The 12,488-nt window shown below is 49.9% G+C and overlaps 1 protein-coding gene across 1 annotated transcript in view; it reads right to left on the reverse strand.

Annotated features, from left to right (window-relative positions):
* Positions 1-12,336, reverse strand: part of ATAD2 (ATPase family AAA domain containing 2) — a 105,847-nt gene extending 93,511 nt beyond the window's left edge. The window contains exon 1 of the mRNA XM_040432550.1: positions 11,932-12,336. Within this exon, the coding sequence (XP_040288484.1) occupies positions 11,932-12,114 (183 nt within the window). The 5' untranslated portion in view covers positions 12,115-12,336. The remainder of the gene's footprint in view (positions 1-11,931) is intronic.
* Between the last annotated feature and the right edge of the window lie 152 nt (positions 12,337-12,488).

Genomic DNA, 12,488 nt, shown 5'->3' on the forward strand with positions numbered 1-12,488 from the left:
GTAGGATCCGAGGTAGAAGTGGTAACGGTGGGAACACAAAGAAACGCGAAGATGTCCCAAGACGCCACGAGAGCGTCCACGCCGTGTGCTGCTGGATCCCTTGCGCGAGAGAGGAAGCACGGGAGCTTGTGATTGAACCTGGACGCCATCAAGTCCACTTCCGGACGTCCCCACCTGAGACAGATGGCCTCGAACATCTCCGGATGGAGGGACCACTCCCTCGGGTCCACTATTGTCCGGCTGAGAAAGTCTGCCGTCCAGTTGTCCACTCCCGGGATGAAGACTGCCGAAATCATCGGAACATGGGACTCCGCCCACTGCAAAATCTTCGCAGACTCCTGCATCACCGGAAGGCTGAGAGTCCCTCCTTGGTGGTTGATGTAGGCCACAGCTGTGGCATTGTCCAACTGCACCCTGATCGGACGACCCTGCAGAAGTGGAGTCCAATGGACAAGGGAGAGATAAATGGCCCGGAGTTCCAGTATGTTGATGGGAAGTTTGGACTCCGATGGAGACCAAACACCCTGGACCGTCCGTGTGGCGAGAACTCCGCCCCAACTGCGAAGGCTGGCGTCTGTTGTAATGATCGTCCATATCACTAGAAGGAAGGATTTCCCTGCCAACAGATGCGCAGACTCTGTCCACCATCCGAGGGCTGTACGCGTTTGGAGGGACAGCCGGATTCGGCGATCCAGAGAATCCGGGGATTTGTCCCAAGATGACAAAATGGCTCGTTGAAAACACCTCGTGTGAAATTGAGCGAAGGGAATGGCCTCGAAGGAGGCCACAATCATGCCCAGCACCCGCATGCAATTGCGGATAGACGTATTGCGGCGTTAGAGTAATATGCGTATAGATCTCTGAATGTCCACGCTCTTGTCCAATGGCAAGCGTACCACGGCTGCACCTGAGTCTAGTATCATGCCCAGAAACCTGATTTGTGTGGTGGGAGATAAGCAGGATTTCCGCCGATGGACTATCCACCCGAAGTGGGACAGGGTGCTCAAAGTGATCTGAAGACTCTCCTCGCATTGGGAGACTGTAGATGCTTTGATCAAGATATCGTCTAGATACGGGAGGAAAGTGATGCCCCTGGAGCGCAGGAGACCCATGAGGGGGGCAAGAACCTTTGGGAACACTCTCGGAGCTGTCGCTAGGCCGAATGGCAAAGCGACAAACTAGTAGTGACATGAATGAATGGCAAAAAGAAGAAAAAGTTGATGAGCGGGAGCCACACTGCCAAGCAGGGAGGTCTGCCTCCTATGACACTAAGCTAAAAACTGAAATGCTCTCTCCAGGCTGGAGGGGGTATAGCCTGCAGGGGAGGCGCTAACAGTTTTCAGCCTAGTGCCGCCTCCTAGTGGCAGCAGCAAGCTATACCCACGGTCCTGTGTCCCCCAATGATGTGAGCGAGAAAGTGTATGTTGGGGAAACCTTTCTAGAGCCCCATAGGCTGGTCTGAAGTGCGACTATGAATATAGCTCTGATCATTTGGAATCCATTGGGTCTGATAAAATTATTCTCACCTCTAAATGAATTAAAGACCGTTTGGCAATGTTTGAACTTGAATAGTTAGAGGACCTTTCACCAGGATACATGTATAGAAATAGTTACATTACCTAACAGTGCGGCCCCCAGTGATGCATTTCCGAGTATTTTTTTTACAGGATCCCCCCCCCATCTTCGTCCGCTGTGGTCTCTGGCAGTTCCGGCACCTCATATGCTAATGAGGCGTTTCGGTTCAACTAGGCGGTGAGGACGGATCCAACAGGCTGTTCACCCGCCCGAGTCACCACCTGCCGCTAGTGTGAAAGTACCCCAGTCAGCTGTTTGAGACCTTGTATACTTCTGTGTCAGATGAAAAGAAACAATTAAGCGGGTGTGGAAATGTTTAGCCTGAGCAAAGAAGAGAGGTCTGAAATCTGTACCAGGTATTGTCTCACTTATTACAGGACCTCTACAGTTGTAAATGTGTGTGCACGAGATTTAGCATTGTCTGCATAGTTTGTCTTGAGATTCTGATTTATTGTGGATCTGAGAATTGACCACTGCAAGGTTCATAATACCAGAAAACCTAGATATGCACAGAGCCAATTAAGGACAACGTGATCTAGCTACATTCCATCAGGGGTCGAAGGCCTTTGGTTAACAGGATAAAAGCTGGACTGTTTCAGCAAGCCATCGGAGTTCACCTAGTCCTATGCGATAGACGCTTCTGCGTAGAAAATGGTTGTTCCTCAGAGTCTGTGATGGTCTCGCTGAGTGGGCTCCCCCGCCGATGTGCTGCAATCAGATGGTGACGTAAGTACCTGCAGTCTGGATGTAGTCAGGACTCTAGATGAATGTAAGTAGTAGTTGTGTTGTACTTGGTCTAACCCCTTATTGTTTGTAAGTGTTGTATTTTGTGTTAGTGCATTTACCTAATTTTGCTTAAACAAAAAAAAAAAAACACGACATTTGCCCAATTATCTTTATTCCCTTAACCCTTTCTGGCCCAGGCCATTTTTTGCATATCTGACATGCAGAGGTTGCAATAATGCCTGTACAAGCATCATCAACGCCTGTTCAGGCCATTTTACTCCCTGGAAAAAGTCTAAGACGTACCGATACGCCTTACACTTCTCCCTGCCTTTCATCAGTGCAGTGAGCGCTGTGAACGGCACAGGCAGCGCAGCTGCTGCCTGAAACAACCAATAACAAGGCTCCTTAGGCTGGGTTCAGACCTGAGCGTCTTTGATATGCGCGGTTAACGCGCGTTTTTGACGAGCGTTTTTTGCAATAGTAAACGCGCGTTTGTGTGATTGACTGCAATGTCCTATGGCCACAAACGCGCGTCAAAACGCCCCAAAGAAGCTCAAGTACTTGTTTGAGCGTAGGGCGTTTTACAGCGCGTTTTTCAGCGCTGTAAAACGCTCAAGTGAGAACCAGGGCCATAGGGAAGCATTGGTTTTCATGTGTTGAGCGTTTTACAGCGCGTTTGAACGCGCTGTAAAACGCTCAAGTGTGAACCCAGCCTAACAGTGAGGAGCTTTGTTATTGGTCAGTTTGAGCGGCTGCCGGAGCTTATGGCACACCGCTCTGAAGTGAGGAAGTAGGCGCGCGATCCATACTGGCGGGGGTAAGTGGCCTTCCTGTGAAATTTAGTGGGGGTCACGGATCTGAGCGCCTTGTTTTTCCCTATAATGATGAGTCTGAAGCCTCAGCCGAGCGCTGTCTCTCCTCCCTGCGGAGCACGGTACTGAAGACTGCCTCAATAGAAGGTCTAGGGGACCGTCTTCACTACGGTGCTCAGCAGTGAGGAAAAGTGGCGCTTCAGACTCCTGCTTATAGAAGTCAGCGAGGGTCCCAGCACTGGACACGCCAACAGGAGACCTCCATACAACCTCCATAACGGACACACCTGTCACCTGTAGACCTCTACCTATGTCACCTGTCAGCTTTCCTATGAATCCATGAAGGATAATTCATTGCAGCATGTTCCAATTTTGTGGCATTATCTGGTGGCATGAGATAGGGCAATGGGTCATGGAAGACAAACTCCCCTTTATAGCAAGATCAAGCATAACACAAAATGACAGCCTCTAGATCAGGGATCAGCAACCTCCGACACTCCAGCTGTTCTGAAACTACAACTCCCAGTATCCTCCATTCACTTCTTTAGGAGTTACAAGAACAGCTGAGCAAGTGTGCATGCTGGGTGTTGTAGTTTCACAGCAGCTGGAGTGCCGAAGGTTGCTGCACCCTAGATCTACAGGCGAGCCTGGTGGTTATCACTGCGTGATGATGTCATCCAGATCCACAACAAGTGACTGTGGCGGTGCGAGCACCTGGCACCAGAGGTATCAGCCTAGGTCTTTCACTTGTGCCCTTGGCACCAGCATGCACCACCATCCATTGTGCCTGTGCCCTGCTCTGCCAGAGCCTCAGGTCTCTTCAGAGTCTACCAATAGCCCCGGTGGCACGACATACCCACCTGAGAGCTCATCTACAAGGATGTAACTTTGGTGGGCAGCAATGGCCACGTGATGGATGGCAAACCCCATTGACCAGCTGCACAGAAACAGCAGCACAAATTTAAGAGATTGTCCCAAGATCAACACTATTTACTAGGGGTGCACCGAAATGAAAATTCTGGTCCGAAACCGAAAATTCAGGATGCCCTTGACCGAAAACCGAAACTGCCTTTTTGCCCAAATACTTTTAAAATACTTTTTTTTTAATGATTTTATTAATAATTATTTTTCATGAATGAAATTCATCTGTGGGTGGCGCTGTTATGGAGAGGGGGGATCTGTGGGTGGCGCTGTTATGGAGAGGGGGGATCTGTGGGTGGCGCTGTTATGGAGAGGGGGGGATCTGTGGGTGGCGCTGTTATGGAGAGGGGGGATCTGTGGGTGGCGCTGTTATGGAGAGGGGGGATCTGTGGGTGGCGCTGTTATGGAGAGGGGGGATCTGTGGGTGGCGCTGTTATGGAGAGGGGGGATCTGAGGGTGGCGCTGTTATGGAGAGGGGGGATCTGAGGGTGGCGCTGTTATGGAGAGGGGGGATCTGTGGGTGGCGCTGTTATGGAGAGGGGGGATCTGTGGGTGGCGCTGTTATGGAGAGGGGGGATCTGTGGGTGGCGCTGTTATGGAGAGGGGGGATCTGTGGGTGGCGCTGTTATGGAGAGGGGGGATCTGTGGGTGGCGCTGTTATGGAGAGGGGGGATCTGTGGGTGGCGCTGTTATGGAGAGGGGGGATCTGTGGGTGGCGCTGTTATGGAGAGGGGGGATCTGTGGGTGGCGCTGTTATGGAGAGGGGGGATCTGTGGGTGGCGCTGTTATGGAGAGGGGGGATCTGTGGGTGGCGCTGTTATGAAAAGGGGATATGTGCACTGTTATCCCCATAACAGTGCACAGATCCCCCCTCCCCATAACAGTGCACAGATCCCCCCTCCCCATAACAGTGCACAGATCCCCCCTCCCCATAACAGTGCACAGATCCCCCCTCCCCATAACAGTGCACAGATCCCCCCTCCCCATAACAGTGCACAGATCCCCCCTCCCCATAACAGTGCACAGATCCCCCCTCCCCATAACAGTGCACAGATCCCCCCTCCCCATAGCAGTGCACAGATCCCCCCTCCCCATAGCAGTGCACAGATCCCCCCTCCCCATAGCAGTGCACAGATCCCCCCTCCCCATAGCAGTGCCATAGACCGATCCCCCTACCCATAACAGCCCCAGCCCTGCTGCTCACAGCATCACTCACTGCATCACTCACTGCATCTTTATTTTACCTTACAATCGTGACGCTCCGGTAACAACTCTGCAGGCAGAGCGGAGGGCGGCGTAACGTCACTTACTCACGTGACGCACCTGCTCCGCCAACTTTATGAATAAAGGAGGCGGAGCAGGCGCGTCACGTGAGTAAGTGACGTTACGCCGGCCTCCGCTCTGCCTGCAGAGTTGTTAGTTACTGGAGCGTCACGATTGTAAGGTAAAATAAAGATGCAGTGACAAAGTAAACCGCCCGCCCGCAGATGGTGGGTGACAAATCCCACACCCCATATTTTCGGCCGATATGTAACAATATCGTCCGAAGTGGATTAGGTGCATTTTCGGCCGATATTTTCGGTGCACCCCTACTATTTACCTATCTATACTTGACCCAGAGAACATCTAGAACATGGTAACCAAGGTGGGGCCCCCAGCGATCATGTACTTGAAGGGGACATGTCTGTTTTAGTAACGACTTGCATTTCCCATTCAATACCAATTCTGGGGAGTCAATTCTTGTGACTATATTGTACCATTCCTCTATTATTCCTACTAGAACTTATAAAACAAATTGCTAGTAGTCTGCAATAAAGGTCCAGCGGGGTGTTACCAGTTGAAAGCACTGATTGAATAATATCAGGCTGTGCAGGGACACCCCCATCTGGACCTTCACTGCAAACTGCTAGCAAGTCATTCATAACTAATAGCAGAAATAAGAGGAATGGTGCAACATAAAGTCATAAGAATAGATGCTCCAGGATTGTTATTACATGGGGGGTGCAAGTAGTTACCAAAACAGACAAATCTGGAGAGGTGAGGGGGTCCACTTTAACGACAGGTGATAAATATCGATTTTAGGACAAACCCTTTAAACCTCATAAATTCACAGCAACAGTGACCTCAGTGGTGCCGACCCCCCTCAGAGCAACAGTGACCTCAGTTAAATTTAAAATGGTCTAAATTTGCTATTTATGCATGGAAGACAGTTCTAGACTACTAGTAATGGTTTCCCTGCATAAACAGCAACCCCTTAATGTTACGTAGGCCTTTGTATTAAAGGGGTTATCCAAGTTATATTTATTGATGACCTATCCTCAGGATAGGTCATCAATATCAGATAGGCCGGGGTCCGACACCTGGGACCTCCACTGATCAGCTGTTTGAAGAGAAGGCGTGCGCGGTGCCAGCGCTGCCTCCTCTTCACTGTTTACCTTCTAGCCGTTGCATCTGCAGTGGTGAGCAGGTGTAATTACACCCAAGCCTTCCTATTGAAATGAATGGGAAGGCTTGGGTGTAATTACACCTGCTCACCACTGCAGATGCAACGGCTAGAAGGTAAACAGTGAAGAGGAGGCAGCGCTGGCACGGCACGCTCCTTCTCTTCAAACAGCTGATCGGAGGGGGTGCCGGGTGTCGGACCCGGCCGATCTGATATTGATGACCTATCCTGAGGATAGGTCATCAATAAATATAACTTGGACAACCCCTTTAACCATTTGAATTACTGTAACTTTCGTACTTCTCATCGGCGGAAAATACTCCTCAAAAATGGTAAGGGGAGTATTTTTACTCTTCCAAAAGAGATGTCAGCAGAGGTCGCGCTACATGTGTCACTTTATGTGGTGATAACTTTAAAACGCTTACTTATCTAGGCCAGTCTCAGATTTCTCCTCACATATTGCGCTTTATGACAGTGGTAACTGAGTCAAAATATTTCACTTTTATTTATTTATTTTTTTAAATAACAAATTTACCAAAAAGTTTGGAAAAATTTGCACTTTTCAAAATTTTACATTCCCCATATGTCTACTTCATATTTGGATCATTTTGTAAATGACAAAATTTTCTTTTGGGGGACGTTAGAAGGCTTAGAAGCAAATCTTGAAAATTTCCAAAACCCACTTTTTAAAAGGACCAGTTCAGGTCTGAAGTCACTTTGTGAGGCTTAAATAATAGAAACCACCCAAAAAATGACCCAATTTTAGAAACTACACCCCTCAAGGTATTAAAAACCGATTTTACAAACGTCGTTAACCTCTTTAGGTGTCCAACAGGAACTAAAGGAAAATGGAGATGAAATTTCAGAATTTCACTTTTTTGGGCAGATTTTCCATTTAATTAGGGATCGACAGATATTGATTTTTTAGGGCCGATACCGATAATTTGTGAACTTTCAGGCCGATAATTTATACCGATATTCAGTGAATTTTCATTTTTGAAAAAAAAATATATCCTACACAAATCTGCTGAAAATGAATGTTTATTGTTAATGTGTATTTTTTTTTTGTAAATATTTCTTTCATTTATACTTAATATTTTGGTGTTTTTTTTTTTTTTTTACTAACTTTTAGCCACCTTAGGCTTCTTTCACACTTGCGTTGTCCGGATCCGGCGTGTACTCCACTTGCCGGAATTACACGCCGGATCCGGAAAAACGCAAGTGTACTGAAAGCATTTGAAGACGGATCCGTCTTCAAAATGCTTTCAGTGTTACTATGGCAGCCAGGACGCTATTAAAGTCCAGGTTGCCATAGTAGGAGCGGGGAGTGGGGGAGCAGTATACTTACAGTCCGCGCGGCTCCCGACGCGCTCCAGAATGACGTCAGAGCACCCCATGCGCATGGATGACGTGCTATGCGATCACGTGATCCATGCGCTTGGGGCGCCCTGATGTCACTCTGGAGCGGCCCGGGAGCCGCACGGACGGTAAGTATACTGCTCCCCCGCTACACTTTACCATGGCTGCCAGGACTTTAGCGTCCCGGCAGCCATTCAGAAAAAGCTAAACGTCGGATCCGGCAATGCGCCGAAACGACGTTTAGCTTAAGGCCGGATTCGGATCAATGCCTTTCAATGGGCATTAATTCCGGATCCGGCCTTGCGGCAAGTCTTCAGGATTTTTGGCCGGAGCAAAAAGCGCAGCATGCTGCGGTATTTTCTCCAGCCAAAAAACGTTCCGGAACTGAAGACATCCTGATGCATCCTGAACGGATTTCTCTCCATTCAGAATGCATTAGGATAAAACTGATCAGGATTCTTCCGGCATAGAGCCCCGACGACTGAACTCTATGCCGGAAGAAAAGAACGCAGGTGTGAAAGAGCCCTTAGGGACTAGAACCCTTGTCCTATTCACCCTGATAGATCTCTATCAGGGTGAATAGGATCTCACACTGTCCCTGCTGCTCTGTGCACACAGCAGCATGGAGCTTACCATGGCAGCCAGGGATTCAATAGCGTCCTGGCTGCCATGGTAACCGATCGGAGCCAGCTCCCGCCTCCTGTTCAATTTGAATGAATGAGAAAGTTATCTTCATTGGTGGCGCAGTGGCCACAGCCCCGCCCCTCCTCTTGTCCTCCCTCCTCTCATTGGTGGCAGCGGCAGCACAGGGGAAGACACTGCTTCCTTCTCCCCTGTGCTGCTGAGGGAACACGGAGCACTGAGAGCAGCGCGATCCATGTTGCCAATAAGTTATCGGTATATCGGCAAAATAGATGCCGATAACGTTCAAAATCCTGAATATCGGCCGATATCGGTAATCGGTCGATCCCTAATTTTAATCTATTGGTTTCTGCTAACAAAGCAAGGGTTAACAGCCAAACAAAACTCAATATTTATTGCCCCGATTCTGTAGTTTACAAAAAAAAAAAACATATGTGGTCATAAACTGCTGTACTGGCACACGGCATTGCGCAGAAGGAAAGGAACGCCATATGATTTTTGGAGGGCAGATTTTACTGGGATAATTTTAATCTGCCATGTCACATTTGAAGCACCCCTAGAGTAGAAACTCCCAAAAAGTGACCCCATTTTGGAAACTGGTATAAGGTGGCAGTTTTGTTGGTACTATTTGAGGGTACAGATGATTTTTGGTTGATAATAAATAATAAATAATAATAAGACGGCGCGAGATTACACTGCAGACACGGCCAGCAGGAGGAGAGCAGCAATTCCTGGCCCTGTCAATCAAGACAGAAGGGCGTGGAAATGAGGTGGGCGAAAGGAGCCTCTGTCTAGGAGCAGGTACAATCACATGACCTCTGGGACTGGAGAGCTGCACTCAGTAACATGTATAGAGCAATGGGGAAGGACGGGGAGCCCAGCCACCTGGACATATACAGTCAACAGGTGGTCGGCAAGGGGTTAAATACAATTTAGGCTACTTTCACATTTGGGTTTCTGCTGGATCCGTCATGGATCAGCAAAAACACTTCCACTAAGATAATACAACCGTCTGCATCCGAGCAGGTCCGTGGTATTACCTCTAAAATACCCATGACGGATCCGGAACAAAAATGATTATAAGTGAATGGGCGCCGGATCCATTTGCTTGTGTGTCCAAGAAAACGGATTTGGCACCATTGACTTATTGTCCAGTGACGGATCTCAATACCGGAAAGGAAAACCGCTGATGTGAAATTAGCCTAACACAACCGTCACTTCTCAACTGAGGCATCAGTCGGGGGGGGGGGGGGCTTTCCCTGTGCCAGCGTGACTGCACCCACACTGTGCACAGAGCTCCGGACATGGCGCTCACCAGTCATCAATGGAAAGCAATAGTATTCAATGATAAAAGCAGCTTCTGCCTTGGTCACATCTGAGCTCGCAGGAGAGCAGCTTCTGCCACCGTGCAGAGAAAAGGCCCATCCCCAGTGTCATGGTGTGGGGTGCCATCACCTACCATGCCCGCTCCCATCTGGTATTTGTGGACCAGCAGTCAGTATGTCCAGGACATTGGTGAGCCAGTCCTGAGACGTGGTGTTCTAACAAGATCACACCCGTCCACACACTGCTCGCTACACCACGTGCAGTTTGATTTCCAGATCTCTCCCCCATCATGAATGTCTGGGAATGGACGGGTGGATGGATGCACAGAAGACAACATCGACCCTGGCTGAACCACAGGGCCAAGATGGAGGACGTCCAGCATCTGTATGACCAGTACCAAGTCAGAGTGGCAGCCGGTATCACAGCAAGGGGAGATGCCACCCAGTAATAATGTGACCTCATCCTGCTGCCCCACCCCCGCTGTGTGATCAGTGACCAAGTACAACCATCATATTATAGTCAGTCAAGGGTCGAGGAATGAACGAGATGAGAACTCAGGACTGACATAGACAGGATCCGTTTTAGAAGCGGTCATGGCTGTCATGTGACATCACTAAAATACAGCGATAAACAATCTCACCGTATTACCGTTCATTCCTGGCAACATCCGAAGTGGTTTGGTCCTGTAACTGCTGCAGCCTATCGATGGCGTGCCAGTGTGCCAGGATTTACTTACTACATACACATCGTCAGGTTCTGCGGCCCAGTGACAAGTATATGGAATATGATGGTATTTTCTTTAAAAGGTTATTCCGGTTTCGTGATATTGATATCCCTCCCATCAGTCTCAGTTTGGTGGGGGGTCCGACTGTTGGCACCCCCGCTGATCTGCTCTTAGGAGGGGCCGCAGAGCTAAGTGCTGACCTGCACGCCCCCCGCGTTATAGTGCAGTGTAATTACAGCTTCCCTTCTCATGCACTTCAATGGCAGAGTAATTACACCACCCATCACTATAATGTGGGGGGCACGCAGGTCAGCACTGAAGTGGCAGTAGCTCAGCGGCCCCTCAGCAGGGGTGCCAAGAGTCGGACCCCCACCAAACTGAGACCGAGTGAGGACCAATTCTTCCGACAAGTCAATGTCACAACAACCCCCCCCCCTCCCCACATGACGCAGCGCCATGTATCAGATCTCACTAATCTCCTGGACATTCGGCTTTTTCGCTCTGTGTAGAAATTGACCCGTCATGTGGATTTCGATATCAGCCGCAGATTTCACCGTTTTCAACAATCCACAATTAACACTTGCGGGATTTAGAGAAGAAACGCCCAAAAATGAATGAGGAATTCCCGCAGGAGACTCAACCTGCGCTCCTCTTCTAGTAAGTGATCTTACAGCATCTGCTCTTAGAACTTTCCCCCATGCCTTCCTCTATTACTCCTCTAAGAGGTTAATGAATAATTTGATAACCTAATGTTACCAGTCCAGGAGGGGGCCGGTAACACTGACTGTTCAGAGCTGCCCACCCTGCACTCGCGCATACTGTGGGATTGTCAACACCTTACTGTCCATTTTTCACCTCCAGGAGGAGTAACAGAGGACCTAAACATTGTTCTAGGAAAAGTAAGGCATCACCAACCCCCAGGCAGAGGGGGGGGGACCCCCATAAGGCATCACCAACCCCCAGGTTGGGGGGGACACACCCCTGTAAGGCATCACCAACCCCCAGGTGGGCCCCCCTATAAGGCATCACCAGCCCCCAGGGCATGTGGGGAACCTGAAGTCCCTACTAGCAGTTCCTAACAGCCACCAAGGAGAGCACCCTGCGTCTTACACCTCCACCACACTACCAGCAGGGGGAGCCCCAGAGCTCCACCAATGACTACCACCAGTGGTCCACCACCAGTAACAGTGGCCCCACTACCCCACAAGGCACGACCACTCAGGCCACTGCCAATCCCACCCACGGTAACGCCGAAATAGCAGGTCAATGACACACTGGAACGAAAGACCCCCGCAACAAAAGCAAATCTGGCCTGGAGGCCGCACAGCCACCACAGCGCACTGCCAGCCACCAGCATACAGCCGACAAACCGACGACACCTCCCCCGTGGCCCCCGTACTCACAGCGCCGCGCTCCTCCATACTGCCGGCCGCCTCGTTACGCGCCCTCCGGGAGCTCCTCGTGTATTTGCCCCGCGGAGACTCCAGGCTCAAGAACTCGGAGCTGGAATCCAGCAGACAGCTGTCCTCGCAATACTGCGGCTCCGGAGCGCCCTTAGCCCCCGTCGAGCTCCGTAGCTGCACCATCTTTTCACCGCGTACACTTCCAAATTCTGGCGCCACAAACTTTCCTCACACGCACCGTAACGCAACACACAAATCACTCCGCCCGTGGGCCTCTTTCCCAAAACGACTAGCCACTGAAAGCAAAACCCTATCCTAAAAACACGGATCAGCATTTCCTATCCGAAGGTCCGTCAATAAAAAGCACTTCGTCCCGCATCCGATGCGTCAGAGTGAAAATTAGTGGGGGACTATTTTTCGCTACGAAACATCCTCGGCGGACGTACACGTCATGTCGACGTCTGAAACAGTTGAGTTTTAGCGCGGGAAGTAAATAAAGCATGTGATTGGGTGGATGTCACGACGTCACGCCCCTTATGAGAAACCGAGCGGCGTGA

The sequence above is a fragment of the Bufo bufo genome, chromosome 5, assembly GCF_905171765.1.
Source record: "Bufo bufo chromosome 5, aBufBuf1.1, whole genome shotgun sequence".
Classification (NCBI taxonomy): Eukaryota; Metazoa; Chordata; class Amphibia; order Anura; family Bufonidae; genus Bufo; species Bufo bufo.